Below are 22417 nucleotides of genomic sequence, written 5' to 3'. Positions count from 1 at the left end.
CTCCACCTGCAGCAATTAGTCTCCTTTAACAACCACTTTTTTATATATATCATTTTTCACCAGGCAATGGGATGTTGCACTGACAGGACCTCACTATAAAAGTCTTAATATAAATTATCCAATGAGAGTTGAGCTCTGCATGGTGATAAAACCTGCTTTAATGTTATCTGTCCTCCACGAGTTTCTAGAGCTTACACATATCCTGTAAGGTCTTGGATCAACCAAGCTTTTACAGTATCTTCCCTCATCTCGTCCCAGGGTGTTGGCCACAACTCTCTCAAAACACCTCGTCTGCAATTAGTAAACTAACTTTCAGAGCATCCTCATTTTGTATTTGTCGGTTACCAGTTTCTTATGCTCAGAGCTGTTCAGAAACGTTATCTAGTCCAAGTGTTCCCTGATCCATACCAGGTTCTACATACTAATTAACTTTGCATTGCTGCAAGCATAATGACTTAACACAGCTTTGAAGTCTTGCTTTCCCTCATCTGTGAAAAGGAAGTTTGCAGCATTTAGCAGTGTCATTTTACTTGAAAAATCTTTTGGCCTTGCAAAGCATGCTGTAGATGAATTTGGTCACGTTTCTGCCAAACTGGCTGCAGTAAACAGCACTTCGCATCTCATCAGATCTGTCGAGGCCCTCATGTTGAATAGCTATCCCAAGTCTCGACCACAAGTTAGCAAGATGGTTCAGAAAATTAGTTTCATATGTATTACGGTTTCTTATGTTCACTTCTGTATCTCCATCTTTAACCCCTACCCACATACACGCACAGTCAAAATAGTTTTCTTTCTGTGACGCCACTGCAAGCAGATTTTGAGAAAATGGTTTTTCAATATTGATGTTCACCCCAGTGTTACCTACTGGTATCAAAACAGACTTAAACTAGCTGTAGAGGCTTATTCCTTCAGGCTAAATTTTGAGCACCAATATCCAATAGGTTAAGCAGCTGCTCACAAGTGGTGACTTTGTCTAGCTGACCTTTCCTGTCCAGCATTTTTAGTTTTATTCACTGATGTACCTGTGAGTATTTTTGTGTAATTAGTATTGATCTATAAATTATTGGATATTTCAAACATCAATGAATAGGACTCCTAAAAGTTCTCTTCATTGGGATAATTTCCCATTTTTGCTGGCTAGTTTGGAGGGTGGACAAGGAGACTAGCAAGAACCAAAGCATTAGTGCATTTAATTATTATTTGAAAATGCTAATCTTTAAAGTTAAATTTGGTTATGTGATTTGAAATGCATTGCTTTTGTCTGGCCTAACCAAGCCCAGTTTGTGGTAGTGGTAGTGTGTGCACTTTTCTTTTATATTTGGTGTTCATAGTTTTTAACCGGTTTTCTTTTCGCCTTCTCACTGTCTCCTCAAAAAATCAGTGAGACCTACTTTGCTTGAAATAATTAATGCCATGCTGTGTTGTGCTCTAATGATTGAGGCATTGAAATGCTTTGTAGGATTACCCAGTAGAGGGTTTTATAGTATTTGGACTGTTGAAACTTTTTGTTATATTAGTTTAAACCTAAATGAAATAACTATGGATAACACATCTTAACAGAAGTTGCTCCTAACCATTTTATAATCTGGGACACTCGCGTGTTCGCCTCCATATGAGCTGGAACTGGAAAAGTGGTAAAGTTGGACATTTTACCTTTTTCAGGGAACAATCATTGTTTTATATTTTAATCTTAAAAGATCATTCCTCCAATATATCTGTATATTTTAACTGATGTTTATAAATACTTGATTGCTTTTTACAAAAAAGTTAACTTTTATTTCCTTTGCTGATTGTTACTTATTTTAGATGAAGACAGAATATCCAGAAGAAAGAGTATTGTTGACACTGTGTCTATCCAGGTTGACCTCCTTGGTGTCAGTGTACAACAGGATAAGGTAACAAAGCCTTTTACTTTTACAGTTACAGTTGATAGTAAGATTCTCTATGGCCTTCTGCCAGTTGTGCTACTTTGTGAGAAAATCTCCTGTCTTCCATATAATATCAATACTTTGAGTAAATTCAGTGCACCCCATCATGTAGCCTGTATCTGTAGGGACCATTCGGTTAATTTATGTTGGAACTGTATTTTATAAGGCATTTTTACTATTGGAAAAGGGAATCTAATATATGTAATTACATCTTTTATGAAAGAATCTGCTCATGTAGTGTAGACATGCAAAAACCTGATGCTGAATTTGATGCAACATCCTAATTCTGAATGAGGTTTAATTTATTTTGAAACTCTTGCAGTTTTAAGCATATTTGTTTTGTGTAGTTGTTCCTACACCAGTCTTTAAAGAGCACTGCAAAATTAGCCACTTTTAAATTTGGGTCCCACTGTAGTTAATGTTTATCCAGTATATCCATCTGATGGGATTCTGTTCTTCTTGGGTGGGTCTGATTTATGTTACCTTCACCTTTTTTCACCCATTCCTTTTCTCCCTTCCTCTTTATGGGCCATGTAATTTCCTTAGCTTAAGCCCAGGATCCTCTTGCGATCGCTGCTAGAGGGTCATGTGACTAACTTGCTTGACTGGCCTCCCTCCATTTCTGCCCCCTCTCTCCACATGGTTGAACTGGGTAGTTCTGCAGCAAAGGGGTTTAAACCTGCATCCATTAATCCACAATTTTGTGCACAATATGGAAAAACCAGTCAATAAAATACATTTTTAATTATATATGTACTGTCCATTAACTTCAATGCTCATTTTAACTTCCACAGATGAAGATGGTTGAAGAAATCACCTTTGAAACACTGAAGAAAGCCATAGGTATGAGTAATAAGTTGGATTCAAAGAAGTAAAACTGTACTCTTTAAACAGTAGCAAGACACAATGCAATATAGTGGTGGGTGAATACATACTGGTTTTGAACTGCACAGTTGAATTTGATTCCTCATTCTCCAGAAGAGGGAATGGGCCTGATTTTAGCTTGCTCAAAACTCATTCACTTAAAGTTAAAATAGGACCTAATGTTTCTTGAGCTTTATGGTGCTTTTTATCTCATTAAATTAACACCAGTTTGCACAATATTTTATTGAACAAACACCATGCAATATTTAATTTATCATGCTGTTAGCAAAATCAGTTTGTAGAAAGGCCTTGCACTTAATTATTTACCATCCTTTGATCCACATACTGTAATGATTCAGAAATAGTTCCCATTTTCATGAATCACTGTTACTAAGAAGTTTGCTGCTGACCTGCATCAAAGATGTTAATGTTTCTGCTTTCTCGTTTCCCAACAGTCTAGATTCCTTAACTCTTTAGAATATTGAATTAAAAGCTGCATTTGGTTAGGCTCACACTTGAAATCTGAAAGGGTACACTTCTACCACTGAATTATCCAAGTTAATTTTAAAACTTGCGTCTCTAATTTTTGTAAGAGCCAGTAAAATCTCGTTATATCTTGTTTTTCCTATGGGGAACTGAGCATTCTAACTATATTTTTCATAAGAAATTGCTGTTGTCCACAATATTTGGGTTTCCCGCTAAAAGGCAAAATTACTCTGGAATTAGTTCACCTGTCAGTTCCTCTATCTGTAATGGTGCAGGATGCTTTGTGATACATTCACCTAGTGAGCTGCCCAAAATCTAAATGGACCCTATTATAATTGCCACTGATATTGAAACTCCACTTGCCCCTTCCTCTCAAAGCAGCAATTTCAAAACTGCGAATCCCTCATAATCTCACTAATTCTGCCTCCCAAGATTAGAGCAAATTTCTCCTCAGATTTCAAGTTCAACAAATACAACTTTTATTTGTTTAGCAAAGGCAATCAGGGGTGGGGAATAAAGGCTGACAATGTCAGTAGTGCACATTTCCCATAAAACAAACTATTCTAAAAATGCCTTTAGCATAATAAAACATCTGCAAGTACTTCACAGAAGCATTATAAAGTAAAATTTAAAACAAAGTAACGTAATTTGATATTAATATGGCCAAGAGCTTGGTCAAAGTTGAGGCAAAGGAGTATCATAACAGGCAATAGAGAGGGTTAGGGAGAGCATTCCGGAGTTTAGGGTCTAGGCAGCTGGAAGCACAGCCACCAGTGGTGGAGACAGTAAAATCGGGCATGTTCAAGAAACGAGAATTAGGTGAATGTGGAGATCTGAGGGCTAAATGGCTAGAGGAGATTGCAGAAATAGGGAGGGAGCAAGGCGACAGTGATAATATATATCTTCTAACTTTTATAGTTTTGCCCAACATTAGTAAGGTAGCAGTAGAAATGTTGGCATTATCAATGTATTTTTAAGTGTATGAATAGCAGAATGATATTTTTCATTCTGAGTGTGACAAATGTGTACAATTGTATTTCTTTGTGCTTTACTTAAATTTCAAAAGTTTAGTAAGGTAGAAAGCTGCTTGGCAGTGCTGGACATGAATTTTATATCTGTGTTTATTAGAATGACTGAATATATAGCCTTATGCCTAGAATGATAGTGTAACATTGGTGCCATAGTTCCATAATCATAACTGCCCAATGCCAGTGTTTGCTACTTCACAAACCATCATCTCTCCCATGTCAATCCAGATCACAAGAACAAATAATTTACTTTAAAATTAGGCATGCATTCATTTCAACTGTTAGTTTTTTCTGCACACAGCAACACCTCTGAAACTCAGACCAGCACGAGACTTGCAGTCATATGCTCCATACGCACAGACTATGGGCCCTGACAATATTCCGGCAATGGTACTGAAGACTTGTGCTCCAGAACTTGCTACGCCCCTAGCCAAGCTATTCCAGTACAGCTACAACACTGGTATTTACCCAGCAGCATAGAAAATTGCCCAGCTATGTCCTGTACATAAAAAGCAGGACAAATCCAACCCAGCCAATTATTGCCCCATTAGTCTACTCTCGATCATCAGTAAAGTGATGGAAGGGGCCATCAAAAACGCTATCAAGTGGCACTTGCTTAGCAATAACCTCCTCACTGATGCCCAGTTTGGGTTCCGCCAGGGCCACTCAGTTCCTGACCTCATTACAGCCTTCGTTCAAACATGGACAAAAGAGCTGAACAGTCAGGTGAGAGTGACTGCCCTTGACATCAAGGCAGTATTTGGCCGAGTGTAGCATCAAGGAGCCCTAGCAAAACTGGAGTCAATAGGAATCAGGGCGAAAGCTCTCTGCTGGTTTGAGTCATACTTAACACAAAGGAAGATGGTGGTCATTTCAGCTCCAGGACATCACTGCAGGAGTTCCTCAGGGTAGTGTCCTAGGCTCAACCATCTTCAGCTGCCTCAGCGATGACCTTCCTTCCATCATAAGGTCAGAAGCGGGAATGTTCGCTGATAATTGCACAATGTTCAACACCATTCACAACTCAGATACTGAAGCAGTCCATGTCTAAATGCAGCCAGACCTAGATAATATGCAGGCTTGGGCTGACAAGTGGCAAGTAACATTCACGTCACACAAGAGCTAGGCAGTGACCCATCTCCAACAAGAGAGAATCTAACCATCACCCCTTGACATTCACTGGCATTACCATCACTGAATCCCCCACTGTCTACGTCCTGGGGGAGAACTTTCTCCCTGCAAGTGGCTGCGCGCTGCCATTTTATGTGGGCAGGCCAATTAAGGCCTACCCAGTGTGACACACACCCAAAAGCGCTGAATGCTCCCTGTGTGGGCGGGGGGGGGTAGGCAAGGTCGGGGCCTGTGCTCTTTCGCATGGATGCGTGCGAAAGAGCTCAGAAATTTCCCTGAGGCACAGAGCTGCCTCAGGGAGATTAGTTTGGTCAAAAATTTTAATAAAAACCAAAAAATTTCAAGACATGGCCCCTCATGTGACAGTGTCACATGAGCTGGGACATGTTAATGAACTTTAATGAAAATTTTTACTAAATTTCTAAACACTTCATGAAACCTCATCCCACCTGTGGATGAGATTTCATGATGAATGCGAAGGCTGCCTGGGCTCTTCGCCTGCCCACCAAACTTAAAATTGGATGGGCAGCTCCATTAAGTGTTTTACTTAGTTTTTAAATGGCCTTAATAGGCCTTTGACAGTTCAGCGGGCGTACAGCCATCTCCGGTGTGTGTCTGCCGAACTGAATATCGGAATGACGCGCGGTGACATCGGGACGCATGCCCGATGTTACCGTGTGGTATTTTGTGCGTCAGCGAGCAGGGCCTGCCTTCGCACGCCTACCCGAAGATTCTGGCCCTGGGGGTTACTATTTACCAGAAGCTGAACTGGACTAGCCATATAAATACTGTGGCTGCAAGAGGAGGTCAGAGGCTAGGAATCCTGTGGCGAATAACTCACCACCTGACTCCCCAAACCTGTCCACCATCTACAAGGCATCTATAGGCCAGGATTGTGATGGAATACTCTACTTGTCTGGATGAGTGCAGCTCAAACAATACTCAAGAAGCTTGACACCAACCAGAACAAAGGCTGCTTGATTAGCACCCAATCCACAAACGTTCACTCCCTCCCTATGCACAGTGGCAACAATGTAGACCATCTACAAGATGCAATGCAGGAACTCACCAAGGCTCCTTAGACAGCACCTTCGAAACCCACAACAGCTACCACCTAGAAAGGCAAGGGCAGCAGACACATGGAGCATCATCACCTGCAAGTTCCCCTCCAAGTCACTCACCATCCTGACTTGGAAATAATTCGCCATTCCTTCACTGTCGCAGGGTCAAAATCCTGGACTCCCTCCCAAACAGCAGTGTGGATGCACCTACACCACGTGGACTACAGTTCAAGAAACAGCTCACCGCTGCTACCTCGAGGACAATTAGAGATGGGCAATAAATGCTGGCCTAGACAGCGATGCCCACATCCCATGAATGAATTAAAAAAAAAAGTCTCTTGGATTTCAGGCAGCTCTGGAATACACAGGGATTGTATTTTAGGTTAACATATGATAAATTACTTTCCAGCCTCCATCTACCACTGGAATGAATATGATTTGCAACAGTGGATCCTCAGGCAATTTTAATACATGTCAGTATGTTGATTGAGTTCTGGGATATTGTCTCAATTCGCAGAACATGACCCCCTACCAGCCTGCCTTAACCAAATTAGAGAGAAAAAGTAGCAACCTTATAATACAATGTGCATGATATGAATTTGCTAAATTTTGTAATTTATGGGTTTAGTAAGATTCTTTGACATTTTAGTGAACAGGGGTTCCCGCTCTTTTTGATGTCTCTAAAACAGATAGCCAAAATCTTGAAGAACAAGAAAGAGAAAAGCGGCGTCAAGTAATTGAAAAGTTTCAGAAAGCACCATTTGAGGAAATTGCAGCTGAATGTGAATCCAAGGTGAGGCCAAACATCTCTTGCAACGTAACTGTTGCGCTTAATGGTAATAGACGTAAATCTGTAACTGTTACATCAGTTCACGTTAGTGTTTAACAGCAGTCTTATCAACTTTACTCATCTTTGCCCTGTTTATGGCAAAAAAACAAATGCTAGCTTTTCTGCGATTCAAAACATTTTTACATTTTTCCTTCTTATCAGGGTTGGCGAAGGGATGCTAAGATGGATGGTTTCTTTTTCCAAGATGATAGTTGTTAAACTAGTAATAAGTGCAGAATAATGTGGAAATTTTTTTATAATAGGCATTGATGGACATATAACATCAGACCTGAAATATCCCAATTAAATTTAACTATTATACAAGCCCATTGTATATGTCAGGGGTGACCAAACCCTTTGAACCTTGGAGTTTCATATGATCATCTCCAGACATTCGAGAGCTGCAACACACAAATAACCTTCACAGATGCATTTTTATTACTATCGCACACACTTACATGCCCTCCGTCCTCTCTCAGCCTATACGCACTCATTCCCTCCCACCCATCCCATTCACTCACCCATGCCCTCCCTTCCATCCCACCCACTCACTCACGCATCCCTCCCCGTTCATCCACATTCATTCATTCCACCTGTGCCCCCACCCTCCCAAAACTCCTATTCCACCCTCCCCCATACCTGGATTTGCCCAGGTTTAGGAGAGCTGGAATGAAGAGAAGTGGCTGCCTATGCCCAAACCCCAGGAGGCCCCAATCCTCAGCCACACTCTTAGCCCCCCCCTGCAGCCCTGCTCTCCCCCCTGACCCCCCTAGCCTGGCAGCATCAGTTCCTGCAGCCAAGGTGGCACCAGACAGACAGAATCCAGTGCAGAAAAGCAGCTGCTTGGAGCATGGCTTTTGCATCACCAACTCACAGAAATCAGACCGGAACAGTCAAGTTAGAGTTAGGCCGGTGGATGTGGTAGCTCAGCATACCCAACAAGGGCCCTGCCCAATTCTTCAGAACGATCCAGATTAATCTCCCCACCTGAACAACCACGCCACTTTATCTGCACAGAAGCCGCACGTGGCTTACAAACTGCGGTTTGGCCACCCACCACCGCCCCCCCAGCATGTGTATTTTTAAGTGGTTGTCGGTAGTGATATAACTCCTGAATAAGCACTATGGTTGTCTACTGCTGGACTACTCAACATATTTCATATTCCAGGCGGTTAACTTTCTTAAAAGAAAATTATCTTGTAAAACCTCAGGGTTAGGGCTCAACTAAAAAGCTGGACTGGTTGGAAAAAATTATGTTCTTTCTATGCCAGACTAAAACAGGTGATGGGGAGGCATAGTGGTAATGTCACTGGGCTAGTAATCCAGAGGCTCAGGTTCTGGGGGCATGGTTTAGAATCCCACCTTGGCAGTTGTTGGAACTTAAATTCAATTAATAACACCTGGGATTGAAAACTAGTCTCAGTAATGGTGCCATGAAACTATTATATATTGTTGTAAAAATCCATCTGGTTCACTATTGTCCTTTAGGGAAGCAAATCTGCTTCCCTTACCTGGCCTGGCCTCCATGTGACCCCAAACCCACAGCAATGCGATTGACTCTTAACTGCCCTCTGAAGCCTAGCAAGTCACTCAATCCTGGGGCATTGAGGATGGCAACAAATGCTGGCCTTACCAACGACGTCCACACCCCATTAAAGAATGCATTTTTAAAAAGCTGTGTTGAAACTTGTGGCAAAATATAAACTGATTTACCTCTTCTTGCAGTCAAACCTGCTCCATGACAAACTTACAGAGATATTTGAACTGACAATAAGGTAAGTTACTTTATTTTGAGTAAGAATCCTATAATTTATGAATTCATTTTAGCCTACAAGTTATCCTGCAAAATACAATAAAATTAATGCCCATTTAAATGTTGAACAGTCTTAGTGTCATTAGCTTTTATTCCCAGCTGTCAGAAATGAAGCGGTTTGATATGGAACAGTCTGCCCAATTACTGATTTGTTGCATCTGTTTAATTTGTGCTTCACGAGGTTTTAATCAAATCTCATAAATAAGTTCTGATGAAAGGTCATGCCCTGAAACATCATTGGGCTGTAACTTCCAAGCTCCCCAGCGTCGGATTGTGTGGGGTACCCCAAAGATGCACTGAAGAAATCCCTTTGGAAGTTCACGGGTAAGGTTCACACGACAATTGCCCAGAAGTGCAAACTTCCCCTGGGCAATTGCCTTACATGAGAACCATCCAAAAGTGCAATTTAAATCACAAACTTCAGATGGTTCCAACTAGGTTACACTAATAGTTACCCAGAAAAAGTTAGAATTAAAACCACTTCTAAATTCTGGGTAACTGTTGTAAAGACCCAGACTGACCCCCACAGGACTCCCTTGACCCTGAGAGGTCTCCCCACACCCCTCTCCCTGACCAGCCAGGGGTCTTCTCCCCCCACCCTAACCCCCACAGAGGCATGAGGTCCTCCCCCAAGGACCACCCCCCCCCCACCTCCCAACCACCTGGGTCTCCGACTTTTCCCCCACGTTTGCCCCAAATCCAATCCACTTACCTTAGAGACATACCATCTTCCCTAGCCTGTCAAGGACTTTTAAATTTCAATGGACCTTTAAACTTAACTGGTTGAAGCTAGTGCTGTATTAAAAAAAAACGCAGGTGGTGTGACCTCCTTCACTTTGACTCTTGTGCACTTTGGCGCTGGGCCCCAGAGACGTGCTGCACTGCCTGGACCTCAGCCGGCTTGAGTCAAGGTTTGGCGAGACAGACTGAGAAAAAAATTAGCATAAGTAATTGGGCACGGAGTGATAATCCGACACTGATTACCATTCCAAGGAAGTTCAGGCCCATTAACTCTGTTTTTCTCTCCACAGATGCTGACAGACTCAGAGTATGTCCAGCATTTTTTGTTTTTCTCTCATAAGTATTTGTCCAGCATCAAAGATGAAATCAATGTTTCTGCTTTGCACCTCTATAAAAGAAATGAGTTTGGCTTAGTAACTTCAAAATCCTCAAGTTATTTTCCACTGAACCTAAATCATAAATGATGCAGTAATGGTAAATAACTTGTGTAATTTATGCGCGCCTCCCACCCCCCCCACCATGAATCAAACCAAATATTTAATGAGCATCACGAGCTTTAAGTGTCACTTGGCATTGTGATAGATTCCACATCCATTGGCTTACCATCTAGAACTGTAAATGTGATTCAATGTATTAATGGTGGAAATACTCGGCAGCTCTGGCAGCATCTGTGGAGAAAGAAACAGTTAACATTTTGGATTGATGGCTCTTTATCAGAATATCAGGTCTCTGCAACTCTACTGCATCTAAATCTTAAGGTGCATTTTGTCTCCGTCCTTTTACTTCCAAAATATATTACGTTACTTTTTTTTGCTCAAGTATACACTATTCATAAAATATTTAAAAGAACATTACAAAACATTTCAAAATGGTCATTACAGAAAATGCAATGATATTAAAATTTTCTACATAGATCATGTTGTATTCTGAGGTGTTTCAATACAATTGTGATATAGATGTAATATTTACTTCATACATTCAATGTGAGTCATGTAGCCCAAGGGGTTCTATACAATTTCTAGCCCTTTGGTTCACTGTGGCTGAAAGGCCTTAGACAGCAACCTTTCCCCGTTGCGCCTCTGCAACAGCTGCCCCAAGCTTTAGTGCATCCCTCAGCACATAGTCCTGGACCTTAGAATGCCTGCAAAACCCAGTCGCAGACAACTCTTTGCACTGGAAGACCAACAAGTTTCAGGCAGACCAAAGAGTGTCTTTCACGAGTTGATGATCCTCCAGCTGCAGTTGATGTTTATCTCGGCATGCTCCCTAGGAACAACCCACAGAGCACAGAGTCCCGTGTCACAGAACTACTCGGGATGATAAAAATCACTGCATCTCTCTCCAGACCTTCTTTGCAAAAGCACATTTCTTAAGGCGGTGAATATCAGTCTCTTCCCCAGCATGGCCAACTTGAGGGCAACATGCAGAGAAGGTGAGACTCCAGGTGTGTAGGAAGGATCTGACAGAGAGGGCCTTTCTCACCACTAGCCAAGCTACGTCTTGGCGTTTATTTGAAAGTTCTGGTGAAGAGACAGTCTGCTCAGGAAACGATCTGTCACAGATCTACCGTCTCCTTTTCCCGCAGGGTCTCTCGGATATTATGTGCAGACCACTGCCTGATGGATTTATGGTCAAAGATGTTTCTCTGCATAAACTTTTCCACGAAGGATAGTGGTACAGTACAGTTCAATTATTTTGATCGTTCCAAGGCAACATGGCCTGACCCATCCTTAGCAGCACAACGGACAGGTGGAACCTCAGCACATAGTGACACTTGGCATTTGCACATCGAGGGTCTATACACAGCTCAATGCAACCGCGCACAAAGGTAGTCATCAGGATGAGGGCAATGTTGGGTACATTTTTTTCCCCCTTTACCTAGAGGTTTATACATCATGTTCCTGCGAACACAGTCCATTTTCGACCTCCAGATATAATATAGGATGGCTTGGGTAATTGCCACGGTGCAGGAGTGAGGAATGGGCCATACCTCCACCGTGTACAGCAACACAGAGAGTGCCTCACACCGGATGACTAGGTCCTTACAGGCATTGGAGCGGAAGCATCGCTCCCATGTGACATTACTTTTTGTTGCATTGAACTGCATTTGTCTCCCAGCCCATCTTGAAAGCAATGTCTGTCTACCTTCCTAACAGCACTGTGGGTGTACCTACACCACAGGACTGCAGCGGTTCAAGGTAGCAGCTCATCACCACCTTTTCAAGGGAAATTTGGGTTGAGCAATAAATGCTAGCCTTGCCAGTGACTCCCAAATCCCATGAATGATTTAAAAAGCCTTTATCCATCCTCATAATTTTCATGCTGCTCATTCTGGTAACATCCAACTTTGATATTGCTCTCTCACTTCCTATAGCTATATAATTTATTTGTCGTGAATAAGGTTTGTACAATATTTCATGAAATTTGCATACAGTATTAGACAAGTTGGATACGTATGCTTTTAGCAAATTTTTTGCTACTGTAAAACGTTCTGGTAATTCTGAATGATCTGGAAGTTGCGCTGCGAGAGTGACTTAGAATTAGAATTATGAGTACTCACTGCATGATGAAGGTAGAGTTTGACAGCTTGTGCAGGGTGAATTGGAGCCTACAATTGACATTAGGCAGAAACAAAATGCTATTTGGGCCCAAGCCAAGTATAGAAGGATTGAGGTCAGGTCTACAACGAATTCTCTTATTTCAGTTATTTTTGGATAAAAGTTCCATTGCAACCACTGGTTATATCTTCTATAATAAATGAATGTTTCTCTTTGACCTTATGAGTTTGACCAAGAATTATGGTGTCTTCAGAATTGTCAGATTTATGGTTTACCCGAAAAGATTGAATGTGAGTTCAATATGGAGCAATATAGATTGTTCAAGAAGGTAATACTAATAGTAGGTGAGCTTTATATGTTCAGGATAAATTGAAAATTAGTGATTAAAATTGTTTCTTCAAGAAAAGCAACAAGTGAAACAAACTGACAGCAGATAAAGGTCTGGGTTAGCAATTAGGGCCTGTTACAGACCTGCAGGGATGGTAAAGCAAGATTATAATTTCATACAATAAGTTAATGTTAAGGGAACAAGACCTCACACTGGATATTTCATTATGTATATATATCCTCATGGCTAATTTCTAAAATTTTTACAACTGGACAATGACCTTTTAAAATGGCTGAAGCTATGACTATGACCCTGAATAAAAAGAGCTACCATGGCAGTATCTCAGAATCTTATGCCTCGTTATCTCTGAAGAGACACTAACAACTCCTGTAAGCTGCAGAGACCGAATTCAAAGAGAACCATACAAAAGCCACCTGCATTTCATAAGCCAGACCTGGCCAACCAGAGCCTATTCGTCTGCTAGGACCAAGGACCCTGCAACCTTCCTTTCAAGTCTTACTGATTTGAACCTTTAACAATCTCAGGACCCAGACAAAGGGATACATGCCCTTTGTCAAAGCTAGAGTGGAGAATTGGGAGTCATGTGACATAAACCTCTAGCTAGTGGAACCCGTTGTATTGCCTTGCTATACTGAAAGCTCAGTATGCCACCTTACCATCTACAAACAGCAGCACAAAAAAGGGGCTCCGCCCAGATCGAATACCTGGCTCTATCTGCACTGTTTCCACTGGAATTTCTGGACCATCGCCTACAAGACTAATTCAGATCTGTGTGCCTCTTTCCAAATGTGAAGTCAGCTCTACTGGAAAAACGAGTTATACAGCATTGGGTTTTAGCCTGCGAAACCTCCATAAAGGGATGCCTCATTGGACTTTGAATCTGGACTTTGGACACATGTAGAACAATAATTCTTTTCTCTGTGGGCTTTGCCCTGTAAATCTTTCTTTCTCTATCCCTCTTTTACTCTGAGTGAAAAGGAGGCATTGTTGCTACCCTCCTCCCACATGTGAGCGTGTACAAATAAACTAACCCTCTGACATTATCCTACCATAAGTTTTCTGTGGGGTTATTAGTAGAAATTGGATCACACCAAAACCATGGGGTTGGGAAATACGCCACCTCTTTTATAAAGGGGGAAGTAGATCAAAAACACCTTTCTGTTTATGGACGAGTGGCGAGAGGAGAAATCAGGGCTGTTTAAATCCTGTCTGTAACAAATGGGGACTCAAATCCAAAGTCACCCATTTGAATTTGATAGAGTCCAAGTTAAGACTAGCCAAATCTGATAGAGCCAATTGGAAACCAAAAAGGGAAAACCCAGTGGCTGGAACGAATTTTAAAAGTGAGTAACTTACCATAACAAATTCCTTTTCCCTAACATTAAGAAAATAGCAACTTTTGATGTCCAGACATGGATCAAACCAGGAAATTTGAATGGTGAAACCTTACTGGCCCACAGCACGGAGCAACTGAAAACTGTAGCTAGGGAGATACATTTAAAATTACCCAGTAAAGTGAAGCAAAGTGAACTGATCCAGTTGTTGGTAGAATGCTTTGATCTCACATTATCAATAGAGCAGTTAGGTGTAGAGCTCAACCATGACTCTGAATCCCGTCCCCTAGCTCAAATCAAGCTGGGAAAGCTCAGAATACAGCTAGGATTTAAGGAGCGGGAACAAGCGAAAGAAAGGGAGAGAGAAGAATTCCAACTCCAAAAATTGGAAATGGAGCTAGCAGCTCAAAGGGAGAAGCGCCAGACAGCTGGAAGCTGCAAGGCAAAATCTCTCTATCCGATAGCGTCCCCTATCACTCTAATCCTGAACCACTCTCTTAGATCCTCACTTATTCTAGATTCATTCCCAAATTCAAAGTGAATGATGTGGAGTTATTTTTGCCACTTGAGAAAGCGGCAGGGCAGCTGAAATGACCATCGAAGATTTGGACATTTTTAATTCAAGAGGAGCTGTCAGGGATAGCCTAAGAGGTGACTCCTGATGTGTCCATGAATTATGAGCAGACCAAGGCTGCCATCCTAAGTGCCTATGAGTTAGTTCCAGAGGCATATCGCCAGCAATTTCAGAATGTGTGTAAGAAGCCCACACAACCACATCGAGTTCAAACGGCTGAAGCAATGTTGGGTAAATGCTGATTGACGGGTAAGATCCCCAAGAATCCCATGCACCAATGAGGCATTGCATGAGTTGGTAGTGTTGGGGGAGTTCAAAAATGTCTTTCCTTCCAACTTGCGGATGCACTTGGAGGAGCAGAGAATCCTCACAGCCATGGATGTTGCCATCACAGCAGATAGCCAAGATCTCAGCCACAGGCCTAGAAACTCCGGCAGACCCTTTCCAAACCATTCTCTTGAGCACTGGAAAGATAAGCAGGGAGACCCAGATAGGAAAGGTCCCCTACCCAAGACAGAAAACACAAAGGAAGATGCAAGAAGCCTCCTGCAGCCCAAAATGGGAACTCGGGAGACCAGTGTGTTCCCATTGCAATAAAATATGCCATTCTGGACCTGAGTGCTGGAGGTTGCGAGGGAAACCTGTAGATCTAATAGGGCTCCATACAAGTAGTCCCCCTGAAGGACACCCCAACGGGTAGTGCAGCAGAGCGGGCAGAGACGCTCACTACTGAAGCTTACCCCTTGGAGAGCATGGCACTGTGTGTCTGAGCCAGACAAATTAGCAGAGTGTTTCCGGAGTTTTGTCCTTTCAGGAACAGTGTCCCCATACCCATCGCAAAACGTGAACAAGTCCGTTGTACTGCTCCAGGACATGGGCCACTCAGTCCTTAGTTTGGAGCGACACCTAAACCTGCCACCTTTTCCCCCCACCACCCGGTCCTCCCTGAAGGCCAAAGCCCTGATCAGTGGAGTGGGAGGAGGATCTATGTTTGCACCCCTCCATAAGGTTCACTTAATGTGACTTGTTTCAGGCCCTACCCCTGTAGGCATTGTCCCTGAACTACCAGTAGCAGGAATCAATTTCCTCCTTGGAGCAGTGGTGTTTCAGAGGATATGGAACAAGTTAGTAGAGCACCCCTTCCAAAGCCAGGAGGTACAGTGAGAGCTGACTGTCCACCAGAGGGCAACAGTGTTCCAAAAGGCACAGCTTGCTGACCACTAGGGGGATCCCAACCAGATTGGATCCCATACTCACCCACCTTGATGCAGAATCTCGAGGCAACCTGACAGGGTTTCCTGCTGCATTTAAAATGATCCATAACAACCACCACACTTCAGCACTGTAGTCCTACCTAGTATGGATGCAGGAGAGGTCCCTTCCATAAAGCCACTTTCCTATCGTCCAGACCCAGAAAGGCTGATCCAAGTTCCGGAGTAAATTGCCTGCCTGCTACTGTGCCAACCTAAAGCACCTAGCAACAGACACTGGAGCACTCCAGTTGTGCTAGTGCTCAAGCTGGATTTTGAACCGGAATTCCCTAAAGAGGCCAAAATCCCAGTAGAACCTCCCAATCTCCTGTCAATCAACCTAACCACAGTCCCTGGGTTTGAACAGCTGAACCCACAGGCTTACGAGGTGGACAGGGAGGAGTTAAGCTGTACAAGGGCAGCTCAGCCCTATGATCAAAGGACCTGGCACTCTGAGTGAAATGCCCAGCGTCTCTCCCCCCCACCCCCTGCAGACAGCCCAGAGCAACTTTGCAGAGCAACTTCATCATCACACACCCCTGAGTTCTAACCACCATGTAAAACCCCAGACTGTTTGGGGGATACTTAATCAGTAGTTAGATAGGCAGAGTCCTGAAACCAATGGCTTTGCTTATACCTGATCCCCAACAGAGGAAAATTCAGTACTCTAACTCTGAGTAGACTTCCCCAAAAGACAGATTTTGAACCTTCCTAAGTCAACCTACCCATCCCACATACCAGGAAAGGACTGTATCTTTTGACATAATTGGAGATCTTACATTAAAACCAGCTTGCAAATAATCAGAACCATATAGTTTTTTTTAAAGTGGAGGAACCTCTAGCTCAAATGACCATTATAAAATCAAAACTGAAATCATCTGGGAATCAGCGCCAGAGAGAACCAGAATGGTATGAGGGCCTAAACAAAATATATTAAATTGGTTGGTTGAGGGTAAGATAGAAGACTTTTAAATCTGTAATAAGATGTTAAATGAGAAAGTATGATCAACAAGTAATTATGAAAATGAATAAATAAAGCCACTAAAGTGGAAGTAAGGAGGAAAATTATTCTGATTAAAGCCTGAAAAGGAAATTGGAGGGGATGTTATGGAAAATAGTAAAAAAAAAGTAAAATTATTTGGGCTGAAAGGTAATGGCAGGTAGCCATAGCAAATGCTGCTGAACACAATCACTCAGCATTGTATCAAGATCATCAGCATACCACAAACAATGGTAATCACATAGCACAGTTTGCAGCACTCTTGCCTTTGGGTCAAACAGTTTTGGGTTCAAACCCAACATCCAGAACATGCAAGCTTGGCTGAAGCTGCAGAAAACTAATGTGAAAATGCTATTATGTGAATGAGAGTTTAACAATACTTAAAGGTAGATTGGACCTTATCTCCTAACATTAGTGTGTAAATCAATGCAGTCAATAAATCTGATCATTTGACACAGAATTGCTATAACATTTGCCCACATAAGTCAATGCATTTCATTTATTTTTGGGAAGCATTTGAGATATTTCAATTTCATAATTGTTATATATAACTAAATTAATCATTCCAAATAGGTTAGAGGAGTACCTATGGTGCAGTAGTCTAATAGGAATCAGCCAGAATAGACCCAAGAGGAGGTTTAAGTTGGAGAGCCAAGTTAGCTTCTTCCCAAAAAGACAAAAAGTAAATAATTTTAATTTATCATTTCTAATCAGAGTGCGGACCATGTGCACAAAACTTCAAATGGCAAATAGAAAGTTGAGCTACATAATGAAAATAGTAGACTACAAGGCAGCAGAGGTTATGCTAAGCTTTTATAATGTAGTCATCAGGTCAGACTGAGAGAACTATTTACTCATGCTTCAGAAAAGATATTGATGTTTTGAGAAGGTGCAGATCCCATATGCAAAGAGGATAATTGAGAAAGAATTAAAGAAGATTAAAGAAGCTTAATCTATAGAAATAAGATTAAGGGAACAACTCGATGTATTACCTACAAGTAGATAAGGTAAAGAATTTTTTAAATCTATGAAAAGATTCTATCAGATAATGTTGTAGAATCAGATGCATTCCAAATGCAATTGGCTGTTAGACTGGATGAGTTTGTGTACTAGCAGAACAAGCTTCATTGAGCTAAATGACTTTTTGTCATTCTTTTTTAATGTTATATCCATTCATGTGCTGAATATTTACAAGGAAATTTTTGAAATAAGCAGCATTTATGGTCAATGTTAGATATTTCAGTATTCCATTTTGATAGTGATTTCTTTCTTTAGTTATTTAGTGCTTTCTTTAGCTATGTCAGTACCAATGTTAAATAAAAAGTACAAATATTGTGCACCAATTTCTATCTATTGATCCATTACATTTAGGATTAAAAGAGCTTCGACAAGGAACCCTTTTTTTTCTCATTATAATATTCATGATAAAACCATCCTCCTAGTGGCCTTGTTTGTCTTCTTTGGCCCTGATCCCTTGAGCCCTGTGCAAGTCACAATATAGGACAGTCTGGTGTTGGCAGAGTCAAGGCAGATAAATGAACCAAACCAAATCAGTTGTAGGTGGAACATACACTTTACTGAATTTCACCAGTCTAAGATAATGCAGATTTGAAGAGGGAAGAAAAGTGAACTCTTAAAAGTTGTAAAACTTAGTAAGGGTGAAGTTGAACATATACATAATAAATAGACTCAGTACTCAACAGATCCAATCAGAATTTATTAACGAAAGACAAATTTTAAACTGCTGTCAGCAAAGAGGTTCTTCTCAGTGACCGACACCTGCAATGGATTGTTTTGTAGGGTATGGAAAGGCAAATTATTTTAAAACAATGTTGCATGTTTCAAGGGAATAAACTCTTCTAGATGGTTATGATAGACTGAATTTCCCCATGTATTTATTGTGATCTTACAAAGCATTCAAAAAAGAAACATGAGTTTATTGGCAGAGTACAAGTATACAATAATATAAAATATCTAAATCTACTTTGTATGTAAAATAGCTCAAAGAGCATAGCGCACAATCTTCGAGTAAGACTAACTTGTGAAAAATAATTATTCTCTCCTCTTAAAGTTTAACCCGTTATATAAGCTTAAATGGAAGTTTGATAACATTTATGAATTGTTTGACAAATGTTAGATTAATCATTGTCTTCTAAACATTAAGAAAATGATTGTTTTGCAAGTTGAGACGAAAACTCAATATTCTGAATTGGATCTTTCTCCAGCAGGCCACCTCCAAGCCCATCAGGATCCATGAGTGTTGCAGCTGGCCACGTTCAGTACCATTCCATCCCAGTCTATGAAATGAAATTTCCAGACCTCTGTGTTTATTAGCCACTGTTACTGTTTGGAAAATCTCAAGGAAGCAGATAATGAAGCAAATAATTCAAAGAACAAAATTCGTCTGGAGGGCATTAAGTTTCCATTGATTATATTATACTTCAGAATAGTGTTCAAGTGGAACAATTTCTCTGAATAAGTTGAATAATATTAGGGCTAGTTGAACTGAAGTTCACTGTGATATGGTATAGTCCTTTAGTGTGTATAATGTGTAAGGGTATGAGCATCATGTAGTACAAGAATGCATTTAAATGTTTACCACTTGTTTGAGGAGGCAAAGACTATAATATTTATACCTGGCAAGAGGTCCAAATAGTTGGAGGAGTGATCATTAATATTCACAACAGTGAAAGTACAGTTATGAACAAAACTATGCATGGCTTTTGTTTTTCTTTTAGAAATAGGAATATATGCAGAAAAAAAATGGCCTGTATTAACACAACTGAGCTAGGTTTTCTCTGTATCACATTCCTGTTAACTCGAACTATTTTTAGTGAAGTTTGTCATTTTTCTTCACCAGCATTCCAAAACTTGTGAAAAAAATGTATGTGTAATTTCTGAATTTAATCACTTGTCTGAGCCAATCGCATTGAACAACAGATGGAGCAAATTGGTTTTAAGTTAGTCAGAGCTGTCTCCATGCACAGGAAACCTGGATGATTTTATGACTTTTTTACACCTAGGAAATTTATTTAGATTGCTGGTTTTCAGAATCTACCTAACTGTTACAGGGTCTGTTCCTATTGACTGCATAAATATGCATACAGTAATCTAGCAGCAAAATAGCACAATGATTTTATCATAAATCAGTTGGCCTAAAACATCAGTGGGCCCATTTCCAATATCCATAGAAAAACCTAGCAACAACCCAACTCAGCTGACCATGTTTGAGGCATACTTAGAAATATTACTAATAGTTCACTTCAGTAATTTGGAGTGTAAATATTGAGGATGTATTGTTGTTTTTCTTACAATGATAATTCTGAACTCACTGCAAAAGGAGCTTTTTCATGCCCACCTGAACAATGACACTTATTGGCAGTTTTCTTCCTCCGCCCTTTCACATTTATGAAGTTTCTCAATTCTACACATCTTTCCTGACCAAGAGGACTGGCTTGAGCCCTGCTCCAGTCCAGTCAACTCCACACAGCTAATGAAAGTACACAAGTGAGCGCTACTGGGATTGATCTCTGATTTCCGTACTCGGGTTATGGATGAGATTTCTTGACTTGAACAATACTCTGTATACACCATTGGTCACTGTTTTGCTTTGCTGTTGGTTATCCTTGACATTGAGAAATTGATGTTAAAATTAGACATCCATAAAGCATGGAAAATAGTGACTAGATTTCTAATGTTTTTTAGTATTTTTGCACTGCAGCATTGAAGGAAATTTTTTTTTAAAACAAGTCTGCACATTTTTGCTACTACCTATGCAGGATGAAATATCTGAAATCATGCACAAGTAGAGATTCCATGTGGCTTCTTTCCTGCTCTAGGCCCTATTCTCAGAAGGGTACCAGCTGAAAATGTTATTGTTACCTCAATTACACATGAAAAATTATCAAAATTGTAATATTGTTCAGTAGTTAAGACACTTTGTGTATGCTTTAGTAATTGACTTAATGATGAATAATATAGGCAGCAGATAATACAGGCATCAAATCCAGCTGTATAAAATGCACACGCATGTTGTTTTTTAAGAATGCTCATTTAGCTAACTTTATCATTTTGAAACTTTCTAAATTCACTATTTCAAATTGGCTAAATAGAAATGTGCAACACATATGGAAAATCCATGCAGTGGACCAACCTGAATAATGTTGTAATTAATTGTCATTAAGGAATGGAAGTTAAATTGTGAATGGAAATCTTGTCTTTTTATTAATTTAAAGACAAGACATTTAAATGTAGTTAAATAAGATGCCAGCAATACCAGACAAATCAGCTGCTGTTTTTTGGGGGTTTCTGCGGAAATTTTATTATCACCAAACCAAATTTTAAAGTGATTGTTGTTCGATAGTTGTGGTACAGTTATATTTGTTTAAAAATATTTCTCACATAATTTTATTTTCTTGTAATTATGATCAGATTAGACAATCTGAGTGCTTTCATTTGATTTTTGTTCAACTTCCAATGGTTTTGCTTGCAATTCCAAACTTCATATGCATTTGAAAATATGGGATAAATCACCATCTGATTTTAACCTACATTTAATTAAAATGTTAATAGTGCTGTATTATGAGAAAATTGTATTAAACAATTCTTTTTGTTCACAATGTTTACTTTTCAAACCAAATAAATAGCAAATTCCAAATGTTATGTTGGAAACCAGTTTCCTATGGGCTTGATTGTTAACGTGAACAGCAGTTTGTTTGGATTGGTAAAAATCATGTGATTTCATTAATTGAATGTTTTGACTTTATTGAGCACTTTTTAAATGACTATTTGCTGTTTTTTGTACGCACATAGTTATGGTGATTGCTGTGTTGCATCAGCACAATATTTGTGAAGTTCTGCTATAAATCCTATGTTGTGATCTGTTTGTGATGCCTCAACACTTCAAAGCTTGTCGTCCTGTAAGCACAGCTTAAGCTATGACCAGATGCGAATAAACAATGTTGGCAGTTATGTAAAACCTAGGTATGTAGAGTATGATGTTTTCAGGATGTTTCACACATTGAGTACATTTTTTGTCTGTAAAACATTGGCTTCTGTGTACTGTTCAGTCTTTGTCACCCTGCAGATAAGCTGAAAATTTAATGTGAAGTGTTCGCTGCACAAATGTAAAGGGCAAAATAAACATCTTCACTGTTAATTTCTTAGGTTGTATTTTTTCTAGTGATGAAGCACCATTAACATTCAGAATGTTGTGTTATTCACTTTTTATGATGCAGTTATACAGGTGAATTGTGCAATGCCTATTGCCAAACCTTTCTTTATACTATTCCAGAGCCACTGCAACTTTTTGAAAATGTATATATTTTTTATCTTATCCCAGTTGACATGCACAGTGCACTTGCTTTCTTCCACCAGGCTATTTACATGGCTCAGGCCAACCTCAGCAGGCCTTCTGTCTAAAAATCAGGAACAAATTGAAGCATATGTGCAGGTCTCTAAGATTGGGAACC

The 22417-nt window shown here is 40.4% G+C and overlaps 1 protein-coding gene across 5 annotated transcripts in view; it reads left to right on the top strand.

Annotated features, from left to right (window-relative positions):
• efr3a (EFR3 homolog A (S. cerevisiae)) overlaps positions 1-22104 on the top strand; it is a 255404-nt gene extending 233300 nt beyond the window's left edge. For 3 of the 5 annotated variants that reach the window (XM_041189698.1, XM_041189694.1, XM_041189695.1), the window contains 6 exons: positions 1807-1895; positions 2723-2771; positions 7188-7291; positions 9053-9102; positions 11467-11555; positions 19175-22104. In XM_041189698.1, coding sequence (XP_041045632.1) covers positions 1807-1895; positions 2723-2771; positions 7188-7291; positions 9053-9102; positions 11467-11555; positions 19175-19203 — 410 coding nt within the window. In that variant the 3' untranslated portion in view covers positions 19204-22104. Of the gene's footprint in view, positions 1-1806; positions 1896-2722; positions 2772-7187; positions 7292-9052; positions 9103-11466; positions 11556-19171 lie in introns of all 5 variants that reach the window. The other 2 variants (XM_041189697.1, XM_041189696.1) reach the window with 2 other exon arrangements.
• Positions 22105-22417: the final 313 nt, after the last annotated feature.

This window comes from Carcharodon carcharias, chromosome 6, assembly GCF_017639515.1.
Source record: "Carcharodon carcharias isolate sCarCar2 chromosome 6, sCarCar2.pri, whole genome shotgun sequence".
NCBI lineage: Eukaryota > Metazoa > Chordata > Chondrichthyes > Lamniformes > Lamnidae > Carcharodon > Carcharodon carcharias.
The sequence above is the reverse complement of the archived record's forward strand: the minus strand, read 5'-3'. Positions and strand labels throughout refer to the sequence as shown.